The following is a 27,595-nucleotide window of genomic DNA, read 5'->3' on the forward strand; positions in this document are numbered from 1 at the left end:
ATGGTAAATCTGTGTTTAAAATTTGAGGAACTGTCAAACTGTTTTTCAAAACTGTTATGCCGTTTTTCAACAGCAATGTGCATTAATTCACATTTCTTCACAGCGCCTCATCATTTTAAATTGTGTCTTTTTTGTTCTTGAGATGGAGTCTTGCTCTGTTGCCAGGCTGGAGCGCAGTGATACAATATTGGCTCACTGCAACTTCCACCTCCCAGATTCAAGCAATGCTCCTGCCTCAGCCTCCCAAGCAGCTGGGACTACGGGCACATGCCACCATGCCCAGATAATTTTTTTTGTATTTTAGTGGAGATGGGTTTTCACCACGTTGGCCAGGATGGTCTCAGTCTTCTGAACTCGTGATCCGCTTGCCTCAGCCTCCCAAAGTGCTGGGATTACAGGTGTGAGCCGCCACACCCGGACTAAATTGTCTATCTTATTACATATAGCTATCCTAAGGTGTATTTGTACTTTTCAAATTACTAATGATGTTGATCACGTTTCTCATGTGCTTATTGGCCATAGCTTCTTTCAAACATGTTTATTCGGAGCTGTTGCCATTCTTCAATTTGATTATATTTCTTTTTTATTACTGAGTGGTAAGAATTCTTTATATATTCTGTGTAAAAGTACCTTATCTGATATGATTTGAAATTATTTTCTCCCTCTCTGTGGGATGTCTTTTCATTTTCTTAAGCATGTCTTCTTAGATATGTTTTTTTTTTTTTATTTTGAGGAAATCTAACTTTTCTATTTTCTGTAGCTTTTGCTTTTACCTACATGTCTAGGAAACTTGCTTCATTCAAGATCACAAGTATTTATGCCCATGTTTCTTCAAAGAGTCTTAAAGTTTTTAACTCTTACATTTCAGATTGAAATCTATTTTGAGTTAATTTTTGTATATGGTGTAAGGCAAAGGTCCAACTTAATTCTTTTGCGTGTGAATATGTAGTGGCCTCAGAACCATTTATTGAAAAGACTATTTTTTCACCTATTGAATGGCCTTAATACCCTTGCCAGTAATCAACATCAATTGACCATAAATGTAAAGATTATTTCTGGACTTTCAACTTCATTCCATTGATCTATATGCTATCCTAATGCCAGTACCATACTCTATCGATTACTACGGATTTCTATTATGTTTTCATATTGGGAAGTGTGAGTCTTCCAACTTTGCTGTTCATTTTCAGAATTGTTTTGACTATTGTAAGTCTCTTGTATTTCCATTTGAATTAGGTTCAACTCATCAATTTCTGCAACAAAGGCAGTGGGATTAATGATAGGGATTTGTTGAATCTGTAGATAAATGTGGGGAGCACTGCTATTTAACAACAATAAATCTTCTAATCCATGAACACTGAATGGCTTTCCATTTATTTTGGCTTTCTTGAATTTCTCTCAATGATGTCATGAGAAGTACAAGTTTTATATTTAAACTCTGAAATACTTTTTTATACTTAATTTTTTCCTAAGTATTTTATTCTTTTAGATACTATTAAAGATGGTATTCTTAAAACTTCATTGTTATTTTCTTCATGGCTAGTATATAAAAATACAATTTTTTTTGTATATATTAATTTGTATAATAATATAATTTGTGACACCTTGATGTAGCCATTTATCACATCTGAAAGTTTTCTAGTAGATTCATTAAGACTTCTGTATACAAGATCATGTCGTCTGTAATACAGTTAACTTATTTCCCAGTCTGAGTGCCTTCTGTGTCTTTGTCTTTTCTAATTGTCTTGGTTAGAATCTCCAATTGAGTATTAGTAGAAGTAGTGAGATTCAGCATCCTTTCTTATTCCTGACCCTGGGTAATAAAAATGTGTTCAGTCTTTTGCCAGTAAGAATGATGTTGAGTGTGAAATTTTCATAAAGTACTTTATCATGCTGAGGAAATTTTTTTCAATTCCTGTTTTTTTTCCATATTTTTTATCATAAAAGCTTGTTGGATTTTGTCAGATACTTTCTCTGAATCCAATACAATAAAGTGGTTTTTGTCCTTTATTTAATTGATATGGTGTATTAGATAGATTGATTGATTATTGTATGTTGAACGAACCTTGCATTTGTGGGCTAAATCCTACTGGGAGATGTTGTATAATTCTTTTAGTATGCTGTTGTATTCAGTTTGCTAGAATTATGTCAAAGATTTTTAGTTTTCTTGTGGTGTGTTTGGCTGGCTTTTGTGTCAGGGTAATACGGGCATTATAGAATAAGCTAGGAAGTGTTCCCTTCTCTTAAGTTTTCTGGAAGAGTTGGGAAATCATTGATGTTAATTCTTCTTTGTTTGGTAGAATTCACCAGTGAAGGCATCTGAACCTGACTTTTCTTTGTTGAGAAGTTTTTGATTACTGATCCAATCACTTGATTGAATATCCTGATTGAAAAACAGTATGCTTAAGTCATCATTTTAAAGTCCATATCTAGGTATCACAAAAACAGAAAATATAACAGTGATTACTAGACACTGGGAAAGGGAAAGGGGAGAGGAGGATGGGGAGAGTTTGGTCAACAGGTACTAAGTTACAATTAGAAAGGATAAGTTCGATGTTTTATTGAACTTGGGATGACAATGGTTAAATGTAAGGTATTGTGTAATATATTACAAAATTGCTAGAAGAGAAGCTTTTGAACATTCTCACCACACAAAAAAAATGATAAATGCATAAGGTGATAGATATGCTAAATACCCTGATTTGGTCATTATACAACATATGGATATGAAAATATCAAACTGTACCCCATTAATACATACGATTACAATGTGTCAGAAAAATAAAGTGCATGTGTACTCTAATATCACGACTTTCATATCTGGGTCCATTTCTACTGGTTTCTTCCAGTATTGTGTCATTTTTTGTTGCTTCTTTGCATATGTAGTAATTTTTAATGCATATTGCATTAATCTTATTTTGCAGAGTGCTGGATTTTGTTTTGCATTTTTGTTTTCCTTCCGAAAGTGTTAAACTTTGTTCTTTCAGATAGTTAAGTTACTTAAGGATAAACTTGGTTTCTTGGAGGCTTATGCTTGAGCTTTGTACAGCTCTAGAGTAGCTTTTACTATGGTATAAGAGAGCCTTATTGCAAAGTCATGACCATTCTGGATTCTCTACTGAATGCCCTGAGTGCTCAAGGACTCTTCACTGTGGCTTGACCAGAACTTAAATGTCTCCCAGTCTCGCATCAGCTATGGGAATTTCTTAGCTGACATTTTCATAGCAGTACTTCATCCAACCTCACGAAGTTTTATCTTCTGCCTGTAAAGCTAGTATTTGACAAGAGACTCAAATCCACACAGATTTCTGGAGTTTTCCATGCATGGCGACCTCCTTTTCAGTTCTCTGTTTCCACAAATCTAGTCACCTCATCCTCTCTGAACCGCTTTTTCTCCTTAAAATGCTCCTCCCTCTATAGCTATCTGGAAAGTGTCACTAGGAAACCTCTAGGGTAATCATAGGACTGACTTAATTTGTTACCTTATTTCAGTCCTGCACAGTTATTTAATGCCTTCTGTTCAGTTGTTTGATTGTTTATAACAGGAGGGGAATTCTGGTTCCACTAATTCCACTGTGGTGGAAAAGAGAAGCCTAGAAATTTCTTTCATCTAATCTGTTTTTGTTGTTAATATTGCTTAGAAATATTTCTAGGTGTCTGAAGCTAAAAGCTGGTTAGGTTCATTATTGTTTTACTGACCGGTTCACCAATGCACAGCATGGCTATACTTCATCCAGTCTTGATAACAATTTTCTAATTGCCTACTGGCAAGCTCCTGAGACCCTGCTTCATGTTTATGAGGGGCTTTGTTATAGAAGTATCCCACTTCCAGGTACTAATTTTTATTTATATCAAGATAGACTAAGTTATGCTATGGTAACAAACAACCTCTAATCTTTGTGGTTTTATTTAAATGGCAAACATTCATCTGTTTTTTTACACATATGATGAATCCAATATGGATGGACAGGAGTCTTGGCACTTTCTAGTCTCTTAGGTGAACAGGCTGCTGAAGTAGCCACCATCAAGAACACGACTAATCACCATGCAGGAAGGAAGGAGAGCTACCTATGTGCTCACACTAGCGATTCAATGCCCTGCCAAGCAGCGGCACACAGCACTCTTATTAAACTTCTATTCACAACTCATTAGCCAGAACAAGTTTCGTGATCCTGCACCACTACAAGGGGGTTTAACCAGTTGAACCCTACAACATACCCCGAAGAGAAGAGCCAAGTGAACAGTCTGAGAGGTTATTACAGGTTGGACATAAGAAACAGGTAGTAATTGCTTAGCTTAGGAGGATCTGGGTTGTTAGTGTGGACGGCTGGGAGTTTCAAATTATGTACATCTCAGCAAAAAGGACTTCATTTGCTTCTTTCATTGACTATAAAATGAGGATAATAATTCTTATGTCATATTACTTATAAGGATTAAGTAAATTCAAAGTTGTGTAAAGCACTCAGCATGGGATCTGCACATAGTGCTAAATAAATAGTAGCGGTTATTATCGTCGTCACTGTGATCATCGTGGGAATGAAAGCCACTCACTGCCCCTTTGGGTGTAAGTCCAGCTGCCTAGGATGTTATTGATCTCCTCCAGGGTTTGGGATCTGCCACAGAGATCTCCTTATTTCCTTGTAGTAAATAGGAATTTAATGTCAGCATATTTCTGTAGGCCCAGCATAGGAGGGTCCAAAGACATTTGGGAATTTCTTTGCACAAACATTTCTTTTTTCTTCCTCCTCTTCTTTTTCGATTTTACCAATTGAAGCATGACTCAGTTCTTTGTATCTTTAGCTGAGAGAGGAGTACTAAATCTCAAGGACAGATAGTGCTACTCACAGCATCCACACTTCTCTCACTGGCTTTCGAATCCCCACCTGCCTCTTCCCTCCACTGGTAATCCAGTCATTTTAATCAACCTGAAATTCCCTAATATTACCAAATTCCTTCCTGCTCCTGTTTGCTTGTACACATTGTTCCCTCAGTTTGGCCTGCCCTGTCTTCTTTTCAAGGAGCTCATCTGAGTTAGTTGTTGATCTATGAATTTATCCAGGGCAGAGACTGAGACCCCATTGATCTTGGTACTCTCAGTCCCTATTACAGTGCTTGGTAAAGAGTTGGGACACAATAGATTGGGACCCTTTGCAGACTTGACTGGTTTGATTCCATGAGATATTTATTAAGCAATGTCACTAGTATGGCAGAAATGAAAAGATAAGAGAAACCTCACCCTACCTTCAACCTTTTCGATCTGGTGAGAGAGCTAGGTATACTATCTAGAATCTAGTGAGAGAGAGCACTATGCCAGGATAGACATCAGCCATTGAACACAGGGGAGACCAGAGAGATCAGGAGCAGGGTTGACACTTTCCGTAAAGGGCAAGATAAATGTGTTAGGCTTTGTGGGCCATACAGTCTCTGTTGAAATAGCTACTCAACTCTACCATCCCAGTAAAAAGGCAACCACAGACAACATGTCAACAAATAAGCATGGCAGTGTCCCAATAAAACTTTATTGATAAAAACAATCAGCAAACTAGATTTGACCCATGGGGTGCAGCTTCCTGATTCTAATTTAGAGATATGGCTTTTTCGTTCTTATTTAATAAAGGAGAACAATTTTGGAAGGAATATACAGGTGACTGGAATGGGTCATTCTGCAGAATAAGCAAGTATGTGGGATGGGGAGAGGAGGCAGAGGGGGTGTGAGAGGAACAGGCAAGGAGGTCAAAAGTTAGAGTGATGGAACAGAGACAAGGTCAACCTTGCAGTTTTCCGCAAGGGTCTCTTATTAACCTGTGTGCTGGGAGCACTCCACTCCCAGTTGCCCACAGCCGAGTTAGTTTGTCTCTATTTCCTCTGCTCCAGCTGAGCTGCTAGCCTACTAGGGTCAGTGTCTCCCTTCAGGGAGAATGATGAAATGGGCACTAAAAAAAAAAAAAAAAAAAAAAGGCCGGGTGCAGTGACTCATGACTGCAATCCCAGCACCTTGGAAGGCCAAGGCAGGTGGATCATTTGAGATCAGGAGTTCGAGACCAGCCTGGCCAACATGCTGAAGCCCTGTCTCTACTAAAAATACAAAAATTGTCCAGACAGTGGTGGCATGTGCCTATAATCTCAACTACTCAGGAGGCTGAGGCAGGAGAATCGCTTGAGCCTGGGAGGCAGAGATTGCAGAGATCACTGCAGCCAGGATGACACAGCAAGACTTTGTCTCCAAAAAAATAAAAAGTAAAGCTATGAGAGGAACATGTCTACACTTACCTCCACCCGCCCCGCCCCACCCTTCTTGATGATTCTTTGTGGGGGATCCCCATGCACATAGCCTTGAAAAGTCTCCTCAGTGAGCACCGGCGTTTCACCTGCTCTGCACAAAAGGCCTTCGCAGGATGACTCTGGTGACCTGGCATGCTCAGACGCAGGCGTTCATCAGAGCAATCAAAATTATGTCTCATCCAAGGGACTTTGTTTAAATTCCACCAGTATTTTTTAAATTTACAAATACTTCTTCTCAAATCAAGAATCTGAAGTCTGCCCATACATAAGCATGGAAAAGTCATTCATGAAGACAAAATGATCCATCTAAGCAAATGATTTTAACAATTTTAGTGTGGGCAAATTCTCCCATTTTCTGTTTTCTCCTTTGTAGACATCTAATTTGAGCCTATTTTGATTTCCTGGATGATCAATGTCTTGTGGGCTGGAATATTTGTGTGTATGTGTCTCCAATAAATGTCATTTCTTCTTTGTGGATTACTAAAATAAGTCATTTCCCTTAGTCTTTCCTTTTCCCATTTGCAAAGACTTGTTTCCTTTGTGTCTGTGTTTATCAGAGTCTTGTCTTGCGTTTGGCGTTTAGGGTGAACATAAGTGGATGTCCCCATCCAAGGAGTGCTCAGCCTCCCGGGCGTTAGTGACGCCTTAAACGTGCGTTAGTGAGGCCCAGGCTGTTTGCTGGGAGCGGTGCACAAGCCCCTGCTCCGCGGGGCCCGGGGTGTGCCTGCGTCTGCCTCGCTTCACCTTGCAGCGCGGCCAGCAGGGGGCGCACCCGAGAACTCCAAGAGTTCTCGTTTTCACTTCCCCGCAGGGTGGAACCGGATCATTGAAGTGCAAACGAAGCAAACTTGGAGAACTTCAGAATAACAGTGAATCTGTACAGTTGTCATTCTGATTCAGTGGCTTCCTCTTACTGTAGCTATTCCTATCTATCACACCATTTCACAGAGCTCTACATATTTTACCTCTAAATCCAAGCTACAGACTAGCTTACATTCATTAAGTACTTGCCATGTGTCAGGTACTTATCTAAGCACTTAACACGAAGAAAAGCACTTAAATATCAGAATCACCCAAAAATAGAGGTACTATGCACATTTCCATTTTATTGATGAGGAAATTCCGGCTTAGAGGGATAGATGGCCACATAGCTAATATGTGGTAGTCCAGGATTCAAACCCAGGCTCACTCACTCCAGGCCCCACACTCTTATCCCACCCCACACTACCTCCTACATATTTAGCAAGTGTGTTTTCTATGTTAGGTACTCTGCTAAAAATTGCATATGAATAATGAACAAAATGCACGGGGCTTTCAGTCTGTAGTGACAGACAGAAATGAATAAACACACACACAAATAAAATTTAAAATAGTCATAAGTGTTAGGAGGAACATGAGCAGGGCACTGAGAAATGGAACAATGGGAGGAAGAGGGGGAGGGAAAGGAAGCTAAAAGTTCAGTTGCACGGTTGGAAAAGAATTCTCTCGGCCCCACCTGGTGCTGCATTCCAGACCCCCTGTAGACAGTGTCGGGTCACAAAGCCAGGTGGTGACCTAAAGGTGAGACGGAAGAATGAGAAGACAGGAAGAAAGAGCTCTCTGGGAAGAGAAACCAGATGTGTGAAGCCTTAAGAAAAAAAGAAAAGGAAAGAAGAACTTGATGTTTTCATGTGAAGTGAAATCAAAACCATTTGACCAGCTACAAGTCCAAGGTATTCAGCCAATATCAATGCCCACTTCTAATCCTTTTTAATATAGAAAGTATATTAGAAGTAAATGCTTGTTGTCTTTGGCCTGGATCTATGACTACTCTGCAAGGAAGGGTTGTCAAACCACATGTGGGCCACCCTGTGATTGTGATTAGCTGTGAAACAGGATTTGCTGCAACACATTCAATCAGAATGACCCAGCCCACATATCTGTCTAAATCTTGCAAGCGCTGCACAGCAGACCTAATGGAAGACCTTGCCTACATTGGGCGAAGGCCACTCAGTGCGAGGATTCTCAAGAGGTGCAGTCATCTGCAGGAGAGAAAACCCTGGCTTTGTGGCCCAGCACTTTCTGTGGTGGGGCCCGGAACCCTATGCCAGCTGGTGCTGAGTTCTTAAAGGTCCTACACTAGACTGGATATGAGGACAGGTGCCGTGGCTCCATTATTTACCAACATGCCCAGAGCCAAGAACTGTGCCTGAAATACAGTAAATGCTCATGAGAATTGTTGGATAAGCTGAAGAAAGGCATTTAGGCAAGTGGACAGAAGGAAAAGGAATAGCTCAGCCATTCTCCTTGGAGAATAGAGGGACTTTCATAGCTTCTACTGAACATCTTGTTTCACAGGATCAGTTAATTTATTATTTTTGTGTATTAGTTTGTTTACGGGTAGCTTAAAAGAGAAGGGAATGCGTTTGGATGAGGAAAGACTTCCCTGAAATGTGTGTTCTGGGAGAAATCATCAATGTTTTAAGTTGTCTGGTCACTGAAAAGAACAAAAAGCCAACCTCATAAAAGTTCTTGGTTCTCACCTTTGTGCCTTTCCCAGGCATACGATGAGCACTGGCTGATTGTGGTCACAGCTGCCCTTCTCAGAGCATGGCGCTTGGTTGCACTGAGGGGGGACCTCTCCAGAAAGGCTATGACCGCACCCCATACCCTGGGCAGCTCTTGACCAATAACTGACTGACAAAGGGGCACAAAAGCCTGCCTCTTTTCTCAAAGTGTGTCCATCTCTGTAATGTCTTTTGCATTTCCAGGTGCTCTCTGTGACCAGACCGAGGCTCTCATCTCCATCACACTCCCCATCCCTATTTAGCTTTCTTCCCCTGCCCCTCTGCCTCCCTCGCCCCTCTTCTCCTCAGCTCTTCCACCAGTCAATCACTTATATAAGAAGCCCCACTCAGGACCCTCACTGAGAACCAAGAACTTTCACCAGGTTGGCTTTTAGGGAACCTGAGTAAGGCTGGCAGGGTTCATCGTTCTTCCAGATATTGCTTTTCTTTCTGTCTGAGCTGATCCCCCAGCTGGGGATCCATTTCCCAAACTCTACAGGCCCGGGAACCTCCTGCTTACCCCTTATCTCTGTGACTATGGATGCCTGTCAAGGGAAACATTTTCTCTAGGAACTGCCTTGCTAATGGGATAAAATATTGGCGATCAAGTCTCCTTTTCTGTTGCACAGTGTTTGTTTGGTCACTGGCAAATACTCCTTCCCACTTCCCATACTTTTTTTTTTTTCATTGGCATAGTATTTCTTCAGATTTGTTAATATCTTAAATGGGAATAGTCAGACCATGTTGGCTCGTGCCTTATTTTCTGTCCTTAAGGTAACTTTGCATTCTGACTTCACCAGCTTTATGTTGATTTTATAGCTTAGTTCTAAAAGTACAATCATACTCCAATCATTGCCATGTGCTGGGGGATAAATCTCACATTTATTACACTAAATTGATGAAAAGGTTTGAATTTCAATTTGTCCATTTCACTTCTGGGAGTGAAACTCCATAAATACTTTCATTTGTCAAGAAATCAAGAAAGACTTTTATTACAATGACTTACTTTCTGGAAGGTATGTGTTATTTTAAAGATAACAAGAATCTGCAAATTAGTGTTCCCTAAATATGACTTGAGTAATATAGTAGTTTCTGTTTGCACAGAAGGTGTCAACTTTTATGGAGAGGATATTCCAACTTCTGGTTCTTAGTAAAGTGGTAAGCTAGAAACTTTTGTCTGGCTTCATTCCTATTTAACTCCCAGGAATGATTTGCAAATTCACAAGGTAATGTCTGAGAACCACTCTGTGCTCTTAAGAGAAAGGAGCCAGATAAATGCAATGTATCATCATTAGGGTCACTGCATTTTGCTTGATTTACACACTTCTGGGAAAATGATTAAATGACTTGGCTTCTTCCTTTCCCAAAGTCCTTTACACAGGTGGCCTATCCTTGCGGTAACAACTTTACCATTTTTTCTGTTCACACTTTATCTTCTTTATTTTAAGGAAAACAGAAATACAAAATGTTAGGTAACCCACCTTAGCTAGGACAGGTCCTGAGTGCAGAGGCTGGGATTTAAACATGTAATGCCTCCCCACTACTCATACACTTAGATTTTTTTTTACTATAGAGGATAAGAGCTAGCTTCCTTAATCTCAGTGATTTCATGTACTGAGAAGCTGAAAGAGGTTAAGGAGATTGAATGACACTGTGGCAGGTGCACTCATCTTGTGGTAAGGGATTAGGTACTAAGCATTCTCATATCCCAGTCATTCTTAACAGTTTCTATAGTCCCTTCAAAGTCCTGCTTTCAAGAACCACTGTAATCACAGTGCTCTGTAAATGTAGGTCATGGTGGATCTTAAGGTTAGTCCCAGCCAGGACATGGGTGCTGAGGGATAGGAGCACAGCCCGGGACCCCTGAAGAACACATGTGGTGCTGCACTTGGCATATATCAGTCTGCTGTCCTAGGCCGCTGTGGGCAGTGGAAAGGAACTCAGTCCAGAGTCTGCCTGCCTAGCTGCTGGATCTAACTCTCCCCACACTTGCTGTGAGACCTAGAGCAATTCATAGACCTCCATGCAACTCAGTCCCACATTAGTTGGGAATGAGGCAAAAGGTAGTTTGGAGGCAATCTTTTAACCTCTTAACAATCTCCTCAAAATGCAACTGGAACATTCGAAGCACTCAGTGAATATTCTGCTCTCTTGTCACTGTTCTCTTCCAGCTTGGAAAGTAGGCTTGCGTCTAGAGGTGCAGCTGCCATCTTGCACACAGGAAGGCCATCATGAGGAAGAATGTCAGTGATTCACGATGACAGGACGAGGGGACTAGAGCAGCTTGAGGCCCTGGGGGTGTTCTAGTGCTGCTGTGCCAGCCTAGGATAGCCCAGCTCTGCACACCTGGCATGAGAGGAAAGCTCATTCATATTTGTTTAGGCCACCATAGCAGGTTTTCCATAAAAGCAATGATCATTTCATCATAACTAACAAGAATTAGAAATGTCAATACTATCAAGACGTATTTGAAATATGTCTTATTTAATGATGAACCTTGCCTGTGTGTGGTGTGCCTTGATTTATTAGGTAATAATAATGATATATATATATACACACACATATATATGTATGTATATATTTATGTATCTCACTATTTTATATATATATACTCATATGTGTGTGTATATATCACATCCTATATTATAAACATATAATATATATAACTGTTACCAAGTATAGATAACATATAATCTTATATATCTATAATTTATAACTTGCAAGTATATAATTACTTGTTTGTTGGAGCTTTTTCTGATAGGTGTGTGTGATCCAGAAAGTATGGAGAGCATTTCTCACAAAGTCTCTAAGTGCCATGCTGACAGTTACACAAAGCTATGCAATATATAGGGCACATGATCTTTCTAACCATCCTGAGAAATAAGAGTTATTCATATTAATGCTCAGAGTTTATAGATGCTTAGTTCAGAATGTTTCCATATCCCTCTGCAAGGGAGCCACAGAGGCAAGCACCCTCCCACACCTTCTGAGATTTCAGCTCACAGCTTTGTCTGCTCAGCTGTGCCACTTTTCCATTCTGAATGGAAACCTCTTTGTGAAATTACTAGTGTTAACATACCTTAGAGATTATCTTCTGCAGCCCATCGTCCACTCCACAGAGAAAAGAAATGTCCCAAAGGCAACTCACCTTGCATCCAAGCTTCTACCAAATTGTCGAATCTGATAACGTCTGCCCATCTAGAGCATGAAACAAATGGAATTAAATCTCATGGGGAAAAATATGCACAATATGTGTTATTGGTTGGAGAATTCCCCTCAAAGTTGATAGTTTAAAAATAAAAACATTAATAATTATAATAACGATGATAATATTACATAGTTTGTGTAATATTTCACAGTTTGCAGGTAATGTTGGTCCAAATGTCTCATTTTATTTTTACATCAGTCCTAGATGTGAAATTGGCTTGCATAATTATGAATCAGTGTTATCATGTAACTACTATGAGAAAATTCAATGGTATAGGAACTTACACACAAAAATGGTGATTGCCCAGGAAACACTGTAAAATGTTGCCACAAGCCAAGGGGAAATAAAGGGTGAAAATGCTAAAATCCACCATTCACTGTAACAATTGGTTCAGCATCATATATAATGCAATCATAGCTTAGGGAGAATTTTTTTTTTTTTTTTTTTTTTTTTTTTAACAGAGTCTCGCTGTGTTGCCAGGCTGGAGTGCAGTGGTGTGATCTTGGCTCACTGCACTCTCTGCCTCCCAGATTCAAATGGTTCTCCTGCCTCAGCCTCCTGAGTAGCTGGGACTGCAGGCAAGCACCATGACATCCAGCTAATTTTTGTATTTTTAGTGGAGATGGGGTTTCACCACGTTGGCCCAGGATGGTCTCCATCTCCTGACTTCGCGATCCACCTGCCTCAGGCCTCTCAAAGTGCTGGGATTAGAGGCATGAGCTACCGCACCCGGCCGCTTAGGTAAAACTCTTTAACCTTACTTACCAGAAACACCTTGCTACTGATTATTTTTACAATTAAAATAGTTAATATTACACTATGAATAAACTATAAGTGAAATTTGTTAATCTATTTCGTAAATTCTAGATAGTCAGGTTATTTCTAATTTTTCCACTACTATCAAAAATGTTTTAGTGAAGATGTTATGACTAAAATTTCTTCCCTACTTTGGATTAGTCCTTTAAATAAATTTTTAGAATTTATTTGGGACATATTTTCCCACGTCTTTATAGAAGGAATCTTCAAATGTACTTTAGATGCAACAATAGATAAGTGTTTCCATGTCACCATAATTTTGCCAGCATTGATTATCACTTTTAAAGTTGCTAATAAACCATTTTGTGGGTGAAAAATTGTACTTAATTTTAGATTTAATTTTTCTAATTTTACCTTTTAGTGAAGTTATCTTTTCATGTGTTAGTTTATTTTTCTCTTAGGTAAAATTCATGAATTATTTAAACAATATGAATAGCAACTGCAACATTGTTGTGAATATTATCCTCAATCTGTTGTTTCTGTTACAATTTCAGTGTATATAATCATGATGATAATTCTTAGTATATGCTTATTTTTGTTCTTGAATGTTTAAAATGTGAGGATATTGAAAATTTTCTGAACAGTTTGTGCAAATCTAGCTTTTTATAGGTGTGTGTTGTGGGGTATGAGGAGTTTCTGGGGTGAGGGACATAAATAGGGACCAGGAGGATATAATTTTCTAGGGGCCAGTCATGTTACCAGGGAAGACTTGATACACACATACTTATCTTGACAGTTTAGAGTGGAACCTGGAATTGCATAGTTGGATTCTAAGGCGTACAGGCAATTGTACTGTGCTAGGTTTTAATTACATGAGTGTTTGGAATTCTTCTTGGAATCCAACTAGATGTCCAGGTGAATCTACACAAAGGACGCTGCTTAACACACAGCTGGAGCAAGAACGTCTTCCTGGGTACCTGGGGAAGACCACCTCCTCCTCCAGGGCTGACTTTATGGCATGCAGCCTGGCAAGTCACACAAGACCATGGCTCAGAGGACGCTGCACTTACTTTACTGCTATGCTCTTCCTGGCCTGAAAATCTGAATAATTTTACCTTTGAACTTGTGTTTTGCAAGCGAAGTCCATAGGACAATGGGGCGTGCACAGACCCAGAGGTGCACATGCAATATGCACCTGTGGTGCTCTTGCTGCGCCATCTGCATTTGGCTTCTAGATGCAGGTGAACGCAGAGCTATTGTGGAGCCCCTATGCCTGCAAGTTCAAGGTAAGCATATTACTTGTGACTGAGTGAGATGGGGAGCAGTAGTGATAGCCCCTGGACACCATGTTTTCCCTTTGAACAAGCATCTCTTCAAATGCAGAAAGACGACAATGGCATTCTAAGAATCACTGATGATCAAAGAAACCTATCATATACTTTCTTTTTAAAAGTTGGTATACAACAGTTGTACATCTTTTCAGGATGCATGTGACATTTTGGTACCTGCACATGGCCATACCGTCCTGAATGCGCCTGATCTCCTCATATCCTTTCTTACTCCTGTTTCTAATAGCATACGTGTTAGCCAGCCACTTATGCTGAAAATGATGACATGCAAGGAAACAGGAGAAAGGACACCCCAGTTCCTTTCCCTGTCAGCCCACTCTTACTCATCAGTATCCAGAGGCAGAGAACACTGGAAGAATGTGAGTATACAGAGAACTGAAATAAAAAGAGTTGAGTTTGTTCCATGCAGTCTGTCAACTGTTTTGCTAAAAACAAAATGCATGTGCCTGTACGAGCTACACAATACAAGCTGTGGATTTCCACAATGCTGCATATGAGTTGAATGCTCTTACATTTGCATTTAAAACTGACATTGTAGAATACAAATATTTTTGGTTAAATTATGCTAATAATTTAAGTAATTTTAACTTTCATTTAGAACATTAAATGGCAAAATAAAGTGCTATGGCAGATTGAGAGAGAGATTGTAGAAGAAAGGGAAAAGCTTTATATTTAAGGACTCTGAACGGCACTTGTTTCCTGTCTTTTGAATGAGGACCCCACATTTTCTTTGCACTGGAGCACACAAATTTTGCAGCTGACCCTAGACTCGTCTGAAGCGGGAGAGAAGTATCTTACGGAATCTCAAAACGTTGTCAGTGTTTTGAGATGTATAACACCAGAAACTTGAATTTTGGAGAGACATTTTATACAACTGGGGTTCATTCACCTCTAATTTTGTAGCATGTTTTGTTTTTTAAAAGGCTTGCTTTTCTCAGCTGTATTAACAGAATACAAGAAAACTCATTTTCTCCTTCTTCAGAAAGAGGGAAGGAATCTAGTGACAGTGATAACCCAGGCAAGGGGACACAAGGACTTCATCTCATGGAGAGGATTTTGATTCCAGAGGTTTTGCTTCTCAATTGAGGGGAAGGACTCTGGTGTTTTCTGCTTATTTCAGTTAGGGGACTGCTATGTCAACTTGAATGGATTGAAGGATGCAAAGTATTGTTCCTTGGCATGTCTGTGAGGCTGTTGCCAAAAGAGAGTAACATTTGAGTCAGTGGACTGGGAGGGGCAGACCCACCCTCAATCTGGGTGGGCACCATCTAATCAGCTGCCAGTGCAAGTAGAATAAAAGCAGGCAGAGGGACATGGAAAGACTAGACTGGCTTGGTCTCCCAGGCTATATTTTTCTCCCGCACTGGATGCTTGCTGCCCTAGAACATCGGACTCCACGTTCTTCAGCTTTGGGACTCTTGGACCTGCCACCACAAACTGAAGACTGCACTGTTGGGTTCCCTACTTTTGAGGCTTTCAGACTCGGACTGGCTTTCTTGCTCCTCAGCTTGCAGACAGCCTATTGTGGACCTCACCATGTGATTGTGTGACTCAGTACTCCTTAGTAAACTTCCCTTTATATATACATCTACCCTATTAGTTCTGTCCCCCTAGAGAACCGTAATACAGGGGCCATGTCCTCACATCCCAATACAAACAAGCAAAACTCTTGTGTGAAGGACCTAGAAGAATCTTAGACGAACTCACGATGTTTATCTTATCATTGGGCAAGTCAGAGAAAGTGTCACACTGATCCACGGAGAAAAGCTTTTCAGAGTCAGGAAGTTCACCCTCAAGGTCTGCTTTCCCGTTTGGGGTGTGTGGCTGAGCGTTTGCTCATGCCCGCAATGCCCTCCGTCTATGGAGGAGTAAGTGGATCAGAGGAATGTGCTCTTGGCCAGAGAAACTGCATCTCACCGGCTACAGCACTGCTGCCGGCCCAGAGGGCACATACACATTTGCTCTGCCTGTACAAAGATTTTAAAGAAAGCAGACTGAGCACACAAAAACCCCAAAGTGGGGAAACCCACAAAACCCAGAAAAGTCAAGCAATTTATTTAGCAGCATTTCAGCAAGGCGTTGCCAGAACTGAAATGACTCAAGTCTCTCGACTTCCTGCCAGTGCACTTTGGGTCTCCCATCTGGGAAGCGAACAGCAGCATGAAGACAAGACACTAAGGACGGTGATCTCCAGGTTTCCTGTGCGACGGTCCTTATTCCTGTGATCTATGTTCTGTCAGTGTCTGTTATTTTGCTTGTATTAAATGTTTACTACTGTTCCAACTTAATGGAAAATAGAGTAGCCTATAAATTGGAAACCATATGACCTGGCAAACTGTTTAAGCTGTGTGGGACGCCTAGTTGACGGAATATGGAAATTTACTGTGAACTGCTCTTAAATCCTTTAACACATAGTACTCCCTGCCACCTCTGGGATGTCGTCTGTTCTTTCTGCCTGGGAACATTATTTCTTCTCTTCTCACCTAGGTAACTCCTTTATTCATTCAAGAAATATTATGTGGTCTGTACTACAGGCCCCATGCTGTTTTAGGTCCTGGGGATACAGCCATGAACAACAAAGTCCCTCCCCCTTGGAGCTTACATTCTGGTGAATCCACACTCACCCTTCAAAATGTGACACACACCACCTTCTCAAGGGATCTGTCCTCCTGTGCCTCCCCCAGAGGGGGTTGGCTTCTCCATTTGTACTCTCCCATAAGGCCCAATGCTTCTTCATAGTTCCTTGCACACATGTACTATTTTCTTCATTATTTATCTATATTTGGTTAATGTCTGTCTTTCCTTGCTGGATGGTCACTTTATGAAGGCAGTGGTTGTGCTGGTTCTGCCCACTGTATTTCTGAGCCCATCAGCCTGCAATATGGGCTATAATCAGTTTGTTGATTGTGGCTAACTGCATGCTTTCTGCTAAAAGTACTTCTATGTTTTCAATATACTTCTAGCCAAAAGGTGGCACTGCAGGAGAATAAGTGAACAAAGCGTCAACCTAGTTAACTCCAGTCATTGCATGGGATCCACTAGTCCTAGTTACAGGCTAATGTTAAAACTAGAAATAGCTGATTTCAAAACTTGTACACACTCATATCCATACACATATTTGAAATCTCAATTAAACCAATGAACGAAAGTCACCTAAGCTTACTAAGAATATTAACATTTCTATGACCATTGAAGAGATCCAGATGTAGTTATAAACACAGCTAGAAGCCAAATTACTCTGATTCATAAACCAATAAACATCTACTTAGGACATGGACAAGTTGAATTTTTTTATTTTGGTGGTTACGAGTAAAGAAAAAGAACTGGTAATTTTTTTTTTTGGTTAGTACCTTGTTTTCACTTACTATATTTCACAGCAAAATTATCCTCCAAATTCTAGTTCCCTTCCATAAACGCTTCATAGAGTATGATAAGCCTTTCTGAAAAAAATGATATTACAACCAGCAGCCTCTTCAAAGGCTTCAAGAGAAAATACACAGACAGTAGCTAGACAACCACTAGATAAAAATCTGCTCATGATGTTGGCTGTAAATAATGAATGCTGGTTTCCATGTTTTAGCATCGGCCACCTGGGTGCCTGTGGTGCCCAAGGCAAGTCATCAATTTCAGCAGAGCACCCTCCCCCACAAATTTGGAATCTCTGCCTTTATGTGTTTACCTTCAAAAACTAAATACAAGTTTACATGCTTCTTTTATTTTCATATTAGATATTTCTTTCTTTCTTTCTTTCTTTCTTTTTTTTGAGATGGAGTCTTGCTCTGTTGCCAGGCTGGAGTACAGTGGCATGATCTCAGCTCACTGCAATCTCTGCCTCCCTGGTTCAAGAGATTCTCCTGTCTCAGCCTCCCAAGTAGCTGGGACTATTGGCGCACACCACCATGTACAGCTAATTTTTTTGTATTTTAGTAGAGATGGCGTTTCACCATGTTGGCCAGGATGGTCTCGATCTCCTGACTTCGTGATCCGCCCACCTAGGCCTTTCAAAGTGTTGGGATTACAGGCGTGAGCCACTGTGCCCAGCCTCATATGAGATATTTCTGGTGTGATTATGGGTGAGAGTGTGTGTGTGTGTATGTGTGTGGTTGTGTGGACATGCCTCTGTGTGTGTGTATGTGTGTGTGTGTGTGTGTAATGGAAATGTCTAAGTAGAATGATTCACTTGGAAATAATATTTTGCTTTATATCCTCTTTATCGATGAAATTTTATTCATGTCCTCATCCTACAAGCTAGTTGGAAAGATAAGGCCTAAACACACATCAGTTAGCTGCTTTTTCAAGGTTCTTGAACAACAGATACAAATCAGCAGTGTGCTTCAGATTCGGCATCCATATTACAATTCACAAACTGCAGTGAAAGCTATGATATTCATTTGAGATAGCCTTAGCAGGAAGATTCCATCAAAGGGCCAGATGTCAGAGACAGTGAATTTCACTGTGCGTTGCTCTGATGAAGGATAACTTCTTTAGCAGAAGTATAACCAGACCATGTCTCCAACACATTATTAGAAATTGTCTAGGTCTTTGAAATTTGGAGACTTCAAAAATACTTCTGCTGTAAACATTAAATTGATAGCTTTTTAAAAATGTACAACCTCAGCATATATTAGCAAGAAGAAGAAAGCCATTCAGCTTCCAAGTTTTCTTAAGAATGATAGCCCAAATCTCTGCGACCTCTAACAAAAATAACTTCTAAATAAATATTGTGCCTTACGACACAATGATAATTATAAGACAGAAGTAAAAATGTATATATTTTAAAATTTTTAATTAACATGTTGTAAGAAAAACACAGGTGACCAATGCTAGAAGACGTCCTCCTTAATTAAGTTAGTAAGAGGCACCACATTCTCCACAGGCTGGATGGCGTCAGTGGATTTTGGCAGATTTCACTGAAGGAAGAAAATGCCAGGTTGACAAACTTTATATTCCTTGTGGGAGACATTGTTTTGTAAAGTTCTCATTTGGGACAATATTCATCTCTGACATCTTTCAAAGGAAGCTAGCAAAGTATCCCAGAGTATAATTGACATACAGCTAAACATGACACAGAGATACACACATTATCTGTGTTTCCCTAGTAAGTGTGATACCAAAAAAATGGGACAAAGATGGAGTTTCTGAATGATTTTGTCAATCAGTACAATATTAAACCAAATTTAGAAAAGGTAAAAGCTAGGGCCGGGCGTGGTGGTTCACGTCTGTAATCCCAGAACTCTGGGAGGCTGAGGTGGGTGGATCACCTGAGGTCAGGAGTTCCAGGTCAAGTTGGCCTGTCTCTAATAAAAATTAAAAAACTAGCCAGGCATGGTGGTGTGCACCTGTAATCACAGCTACTCGTAAGGTTGAGGCAGGAGAATTTCTTGAACCTGGGAGTTGGAGGTTACAGTGACCCAAGTTTTCACCATTGCACTCCAGTCTGGGCGACAAAAAAAAAAAGAAAAAAAAAAGAAAGATAAAAGATAAACAGGTGAGATGAAATGCACACAAGGCACAAAGCCTTCTTCATAGAGAAAACCTTGAAAACTTAGGAAAATGTTGATCCGTTCTTAAACATATTGCTGGAAGCATAAACAAATTGCTCTCGTCTCGCAGCAGGTCACTTTGCTTTCACATAATTGCTTCCTAAATGTAGAGTTGGTTCTTGTTTTCCAATAACAACAATAATAGGAATAATAGCAGCCAATATTCACTGAATGATTACTATGCACTGGGCATTTCTCTAAGAACTCTGTAAATTGTCTCTGTGTAGGCTCCATATTGGGTAGGTTTTACTGCTTTCCTTAACTTTCAGATGAAGAAACTGAGGCACTAAAAGTCTTAATAGTGATAAAAAGAAGTCTTTGTTTGTCACTGTGGATACAGAGAGGCATAGGGTGTCTGGTGCTTAATTCATTACCAGGGCTAAACTGGTGATTATATACATCAGGTACTCATGAAATACCAAAATAATATGCCTACGAGTATTTTACATGTTTGATTTTCTCCCCAAAGCATTTTAAAACTCATATACTCTTTGAGATTTTGGGCAAGATCAGGCTTAGTTTGGGAGTAAAATTTGCCAGGCAAGCAGAGCTCCCAAACGCAGTGATCAATACCCTTATGGGCTGGTAAGTCATTAAAAACTAACCTGTCTAGACACCAGATACTGCTCCTAAGAGAGTAGGGAAAATTTAGGGTAAAACAGCCCTTGTAAAAACAATGCCACTGCTATCAATACGTATGCTGAAGTCCAGTCCAGTGTGAAAATACAGCTTCAGAAAGGTGGATGAGGTTTGGAGATGCTGGTTTGAAAGCCAATGGATTGTTTTCTGAATCTGGTATGTGAATGAGGACAGCAATCCTCACCCCTGACTGCATATTAAGAATCACTTGAGAACTTTAAAAGAAATACTGGTGTGGGGGCCCCATCACAGACCAATTAAATCAGGATTTCAGGGAGTGTGGAGACTGAGCATTTTTCAAAAGCTCCCCAGGTGGCTGCAACATGTAGCCAGGATGGAGAACCCTATATCAGATGTAGTCTAGACAGCTGAAACGTCCCCTTGAGTACATATGGTAGAAATCTCAGAACTGGGATGTAGTTGTTAAAATCTCTAAAGCCTGAACAGCCAAGTTGGTACACACTGTGGCAGAGAAAGCCTGAAGTGTATTTGGTAAGACCACCTACGTGCTGATAACCATACGCCTCCCAGCTTATGTTATTTTGAAAGATAATTATTGTGAAAAAGTCTAGACAGTTATTATTATGGGAAGCCTGTTAAGAACACAAGAAAATATTCAGAGAAAACAGAATTCATGTGATGACACAGTATCTTAAAATTCAGGAGTCCTTCCTCACCTATTAGCTCCCAAGCATGTGTTGTACAGGGGGTGAGGTGGGGAGGGCATGGATGTGAAGACAGACTTATGAACATCAAAATTAGTGGTAGATTTATACCAGGCTTCTACGAACAGGCTACACAAACCATTTCTTGGTAGCATTCAATGACTGGCTGCTAGTTTAAGTTCTATCCTCTCCTGTAGGTCTGCTGTTGAGCTCATGACTACACCAGGGTTTAGGTGCTATCTAAGCTTCTTAAGGATGGCAGAGCACATGAGTGATTTAAGTTTCAGGAAGTCTTCACAATATTCCAATTGTCTTGAGTCTTCATTCAAAAAGCAATGGTTCATAGTTTCTCTGTAATTCTCAGAGAATTTGTGAAGGCACCTGAGCTCAAACCACAAGCTTACCCTACCTCAAAAAAGGGACGTCCACGAAAGTGCTTCAGATGGCTAAAAAGACAGGGGTTTTCATGGTTTTCTTCAGCTCACTGCTCCATCCCCTCCAAAGAATGCAACTCAGGAATGCAGGTGTGGAAGGGAAGACAGGTCCTTCCCAGTGTGTCTTCCTGATGGAATGCCAGTCCTGAACAGTCATTTCTACAGATGCTAACAGCTTCTTCCTCCAAGTCGGGAAAGATCCCTTCTGTGCTCTAGCAAGTCTCCTCCACTCTTGGATAACAGGCAAAGAAAAGACCCAGGCACACTGCAGTCTCCCAGCTAGAGCCAGATTTCCCTAGAACTTGCCTAGAAAACAGGCAAAAAGGCGTCGGGGGAAAGGGAGAATATTCCCAGTGCCAACGCTCTCTTTCCCCAGAGCCACGACAAGCAAGGAGCAAACCTGAGGTGAAAACAAGAGTTCCCCCAAATGCACAAAGTGGGTGCACATCTGTTGGGAAAGACCCTGGATTTTCCAGAGCCCATTCAGAATGGAGAGTTCCTGCTAAGAGAAACATGGGCAGGGTCAATGATGTGGATGAATTCGGCTCTATTCCTCCTAATGCCAGTGCGAAGCCGGGGTCGCATAGTGCTGTTCAAGCCTGCGGCCTGTGCCTTTCTCTCGGACCTTAAGCGGTTCCCTGGGTTTGGGCAAGCTCAGGGCCCGGCCGGGTGGACAGGATGCCAGAGTGCACCACCCGAATGACAGGACCGTGCAGAGCCGCCGGGCTGCGGGAGGCAGCGGGCTTGGGTGCCCGCGGAGGGCTAGCCAAGGCGCGCAGCCCACCTGGCAGGCCCGGCCTCTCCCTGGCACAGGAGCCTCGGGTGGGGGTTCGCCCTCCAGGCCAGTGCCAAAGCTCCCGCTTCCCCGCCGCACAGGGGCGGGCTCCGCGCGCGCAGGCCCGGGAGCCGCAGTCCCATTGGCCGCGGGACACGCCCGTTCCCGAGTGAGGGCTTCGAAACTTTCATTGAAGGTGGAGAGGCGCGCGCCGCCGGGAAGCCCCGGCTGCGCCGCGAGAAAGAGGCTGCTCGGCGGCGGGCGGGGGTCGCGCTGGGCATCTGGACGGCGCTGGTTTTTCTCTTGAGTTTTACATTGAGGCGGTGGAGGAGGGAGTGGGAGACCCACCCACCCGATATGAGCTCTCGTCTCCATTTCTGCCTACGCTCGCGCTGTTCCTTCGAGTGAGGAAGGGACTCGCAGCGCCGCCCGCGGACGGGACCCACAAGGCGAGCCCAGTTGTGGCGGGGATGGTTCTGCGCGCCTGGCAGCTCCCGCCTGGGTCTCTCTGGCGCGAAGTAGCGGGGCGCAGGGGCTGAGCTGCGCCGCCGCTCGGGGATCTGCCGCGGGCCGCCCAGGAGCTGAAGGGTGAAACTCGGAGCCCGCCAGGCAGCTCCTAGAGCCGGAGCCGAGGCCAGAGCGCTGCAGCCTGCGTGGGCAGCGGGACAGAGGCTAGACAGCGGAGACGCGGTGGCTTCAAAGGGGCTTCCGCGTAGAAAACTCCCCAGCAGCCCCTGAACGACGTCCCGGGAACCAGGCGGGAGCACAGCACGCCCTTCTTGCCCCAGTTCCTTGCCGCGCCTCCTCCCAGGACCGTCCCAAAGCGTCCCTTTCCACGGCCCCGGCACCAGCTACCCCCTGAGGAAGCCGCCGCCGCTGCCGGATTCAGGATCTACACTTCATGGGCCCGCCGCAGGGGGTCGGGCGCCGGGCTAGGTGGCCGCCAAGAGCCTGGTGAGGGGCTACCCAGACCCCGGTGGGCTAGGGGCTGCCGAGAGCCCAGGGAGCGCGCCCTCGGGGCGGAGAGCGCAGCGGCCGGCGCCGAGGAGATGCTCGGGTGGCTGCGAGCTGCCGGCGGCGCGAGGCCATAGGCGGGCATGGGCCTGGCGTCCCAGCAGCCCTAGGGACCCTCGAGCCTCGCCCCTCTACTCCGACTCGCCGGACCGACGCGATGGCCTCGGAAGTGGTGTGCGGGCTCATCTTCAGGCTGCTGCTGCCCATCTGCCTGGCAGTGGGTGAGTTGGTCCGCTCACCGAGGGCACTTGGGGAGGACGCGGGTCGGGGGGGTAGGGGGCGTTCGGGTGGGGTCTTCCTAACCAAGTGAAGGGCTCTGCTGCTCTGGGGTTTGGTTCGGGAGGCCGGCGGCGTCAGACGCGCAGTCCCTGGTGCACAGCCGGGCTCTCTCACTTCCCACTCAGGGGCGCGCGATTAGGGTCTCTCTTAGCCGGATGCTTCGGATGGGTATGTGCTGGAGACTATTTTTGTTGAATTTAGTTACACATGGATTTTCTTTCGTGGAGTACTGACTTGTGCACGAAGGGTGGCCATTGCTGTGGCTGGAAGGCGGCTGCATCCCCATCGTAGGTACAATCAGGCTCCTACCTGAGTCCCTCGCCCCAGTGCCCCCTCAAGCACAGCATGCTGTGCATCCAGACGGCGCGGAGGCCATCTCTCTCAAACCCCAAGTCCCAGCAACCGTGAAGGAAGAAGTAAAGGATTTCGGTCATTCAGAAAAGAAAAAAAGGGACGAGGTACAGGGAGACAGTGCCTTGAAGTTTGTGACTTATTTTTTAAACCTCCCCAAAGACGCTACTACAAAAGTTCTGGATGCTAAAGCCCCCAACACCTAGTCCCGCCTCCCAGTGGCCGCCGTCTCCAGATTTTAAAGGGTTAGAAAGCAGGGTTGGAACTCCTTGGAACTGGTCAGGGCTCGAGGAGGACCGCACGGGAGCCTCCTCGACGCTCAAACAAGCACTGCACGGTTTCCACAGGACTGACCTGGGGTGCAAAGCAACTGGGTGCTGCGTTCTGGGAGTGGGACCATTTCTGAGTTTCTCCTCAAGCAGGCAGTGCCTGTAACATTGAATTCCTCTCCAACGAATGCCGGACCCTGGCTCCTTGCTCTCCCTGTCCCCAACAAGAGTTAGGAAGTAGAGCCCTTATCACCAAGTAGTAACCGTATTTGCAGAGGGCGTGGCCTTCGCAGAAAAGGCCACCTTTTTGCCTCTTGCCGGAGGTTGGTGACTCTGCATCTTGACAGAGGTTGATCACACCTGTGTTAAATGTTGTCTTTGTGCGAGCAGTCGAATGGGGGCTCTAGCGTGATTGGTGAGTGTCAGGACAGTTACTCGGAGAGTTTTGTAACACACTTCGTGACTGAAGTGTCTGGGAGGCGTCTTTTCAACAAATCTCAGCGGAAAACCCAGGAAGGAGCTCCGAGTGGAGGGAAAGCGTGGCCAAGAGGGGTCCCCAGGCAGCAGGAGGGACCCGCGCATGGATGCTGGCGTCGTTCTCTACTTTGCAGTTTGAGTTTCCATTTTGCAGGGGTCTAATCTCACTCGCGTAGATGAAGAGCTAAGCTTCCATAAAGCGGATATGCACCTCTCTCCTTTCCAGCTTGAAAAGCGATTTGGGAAAGGGATTCTTCAGGTGCCTTACACACAGAGAGTGTCACTGTTCAGGGATCATCTCTGTATCCTAAGCGCTTGGCACTGTGCCTGGCACAGTTACTATTGTGAATTGGAAGCTAGTGGCCGAGTTAACAAGGGGCTTTTATACTGAAGCGTGATTTATGGTCCTCAATGCAGACCGGGAAGGGGTCCTGGGGAGTGGCACTAAGGTTAAAGGCCACTCTCTTCCCTCTCAGTCCCTCCATCTCCCCTCCTCCTCACCACTGTTCCTGGAGGATGGACATCCTCTTCCCCATCCCTGCCCCCCTCTTCACAGGGCAGCAGCTCACTGTGAGTGTTGGGAGAGTTAGGCAGGTGGTTCCCTGAAGCCAGCTCTGTCCACTCTGTGACTTGCACCAGTGGCTGAATAAAATGCCAGCAGCGATTGCCTGCGACCTCGCCCTTAGCGTAGGCTCTTGCAGGTTGGGCTCAGCTGAGCTGGGATTGGGCCCCTGTCAGTCCTACGAAAGGTTGGTGGCCTGTGCTAAAAACTCCGTCAGAAGGGCTGTAGTACTCTGCCCTCCCAAGGGGAGGTGTCCTGGCTCAGGGCACTCCCAGCTTGGGTTGCTGGCAGGGGCGTGGGGTGATAACTCTGCAGCCGGGGTGGAGGTGAGGACTGGGGTCAGGACTCGGGTCTGGACTGGGGTCTGCCCTGCCTCTCCCCACTGGGACCCCCACCCAGCTTCTTCTGTGGTGCCAACACACTGTTCACCTCCTGCTGACTGGCTTGTGCCCCAGGGCAGGCTGGGGGCTCTGGATGCCTGATTCCACTTTTACCCTGGACTTTCTTGGGAGGAACTGGGCTTCTAGTGGTGCCAAGATCGTAACCTTGGCCAACCTGCAAACTGCTTCCTCCCCAGGGGACAGCTGAGTCTGCCCAGGAGATTCGGGGGGCTGCCTTCCTTGACCAAATCATTCTTAAGGACTCCCACACCTCTCTGGGTTCAGGGAGACTAACTCGGGTGTGTAAGTGTGTTGTTTGACTGTGTAAGAGGTTGTGTGAATGTGAATTTGAGTGCATGAATGTGAGTGTGCATATGTGTTATGAGTATGCGTGTGAGTGTGTAGGGGTTAGAGGGTAGTGATCCCCCTTGCTCAGCCTGAAACCTGTTGCTTCCCCCACCCTAGGAAAAGCCTAATTCAGGAGAAAGCAGAGGAGATGGACTGGCCCCTGGCCAGAAGAGAGCCTGAGCTCCCTGGGAGACCTGACCCTAGCGAGCCCCTTACATGTTGGCTGCTTAGGAAAGATCACGTGCATTCTGGAAAATTACTGACACCTTCTAATCATAATACTTACTTACAGGGACAAAAGAGGGCTGAGCAGATGCCACCTTATTGGAGCATTTGATTCTCTTCTGCAAGAAGTAGAGATTTCCAAGGTTATTGGAGAGTTTTCAGGTCTGCCTACTCCCAAGGTGCCACTAAGTCAAATATTCAGGTTTCTCTTCTGGGCATGGTGAGTGCAAAGGTCTGCTTGTCATTAAAATTGATTTTACATTTTAGCCATCTATTTTTGTATCTGGAAAAGGCAGCCTTCAAAGCTGAGCCTTTGCAGAAGCTCACAGAAATTTTTCTGCACAGAGATTCCTAGTCTTTTTAGTTAATGATAGATGTTAAAAATTAACTATTGTGTTCAATCTGATGCTTACAGATTTTTTTTTCTTTTTTCTTTTTTTTTCTATGAGAGAAATCTTAAGTGATAAGTGAAATCAGGCTTCTTTGACCCAGGTGTTATGTGATTCTTGAGTGTTAAAAGCAAAACAAAACCATAGTAGAATATGTTATTTACCATCAAAAATGAACATCCAGTGATAGGTATGCATATAGTTATAGCCACCAAAAATTTTAAATGTCTCCCAAATTATCTATGACTAGTTGCTAGCCATGTGATTTTTTTTCTTACACATAATACACAAAAAGGTAAAGACTTTCTATATTATGCAGTCTTTAAAAATTATAATGATATCTGATAATTGTTGAACATTTCACAAGTATTTTACATTTATCTTCTTTTAACATGATTCTACTATACCACCCATCTTTAGGTCTATGATTTGAGTTGTTTCCAGAGTCAAGAATGCACTGGCGTATTTGTTTTTAATTCATGATCTTGACCATTTGTTCCATCTTGCTCAGTGTTGCCTGGAGTTCCCTAATGTCTTGCCTAAAAGAAATGACTTACACATTTTCAGAGGTAGGAAAGGGGAAGTCTCGCTTGGGAGAACAGGGGATTAGAGACCATGGTTTTTGTGTCCCCTGAAACAGGCAACAAGAGCTCAGGAAAGAGCAGAGCCAGAAAGGGGACTGTGTCCCACAAAGAAGAATCGACTAATTAACTAGTACTCTGAAAAACAATACTCAAATCCGGGAAGAATCTCTAGAACTTCCTTTAAGAATAGTTGGATTGAAGTGTGAGTAAAAATATGGGCTCACTTTTGAAATATATATAGATATGGCTATCTAATCACAATTTGATCTTTATAGCCTGGTATATTTTCCCTGTGTAATAGATATCGTTTTGAAATCACAATTCCACACAGTCCAAGAATTACAAATGAAGCTAATGTTTATGTGATCAGCATTGGCCTCCCCTATCGCAGTGGCTGTAGCTCTCAGTGGTAGGTGATTGCAGCTGCCAAAGGATTCATGGAAAGCATTTTTATTAGCACCTTGCTTTTCCATCATGCTTTCTCAGCCTTATATAAGTAGATACTATTTATCAAGTTCAA

At 43.2% G+C, this 27,595-nt stretch overlaps 1 protein-coding gene across 4 annotated transcripts in view; it reads left to right on the forward strand.

Moving 5' to 3' along the window:
* Positions 1 to 22,386: 22,386 nt before the first annotated feature.
* PIEZO2 (piezo type mechanosensitive ion channel component 2) overlaps positions 22,387 to 27,595 on the forward strand; it is a 450,041-nt gene continuing 444,832 nt past the window's right edge. For 3 of the 4 annotated variants that reach the window (XM_064379449.1, XM_064379450.1, XM_064379447.1), the window contains exon 1: positions 23,362 to 23,432. In XM_064379449.1, coding sequence (XP_064235519.1) covers positions 23,369 to 23,432 — 64 coding nt within the window. In that variant the 5' untranslated portion in view covers positions 23,362 to 23,368. Of the gene's footprint in view, positions 23,433 to 27,595 lie in introns of all 4 variants that reach the window. The other variant, XM_064379448.1, reaches the window with a different exon arrangement.

This window comes from Aotus nancymaae, unplaced genomic scaffold, assembly GCF_030222135.1.
Source record: "Aotus nancymaae isolate 86718 unplaced genomic scaffold, 86718_ANA_hifiasm-v0.15.2.pri h1tg000020l, whole genome shotgun sequence".
NCBI classification, from domain to species: Eukaryota; Metazoa; Chordata; class Mammalia; order Primates; family Aotidae; genus Aotus; species Aotus nancymaae.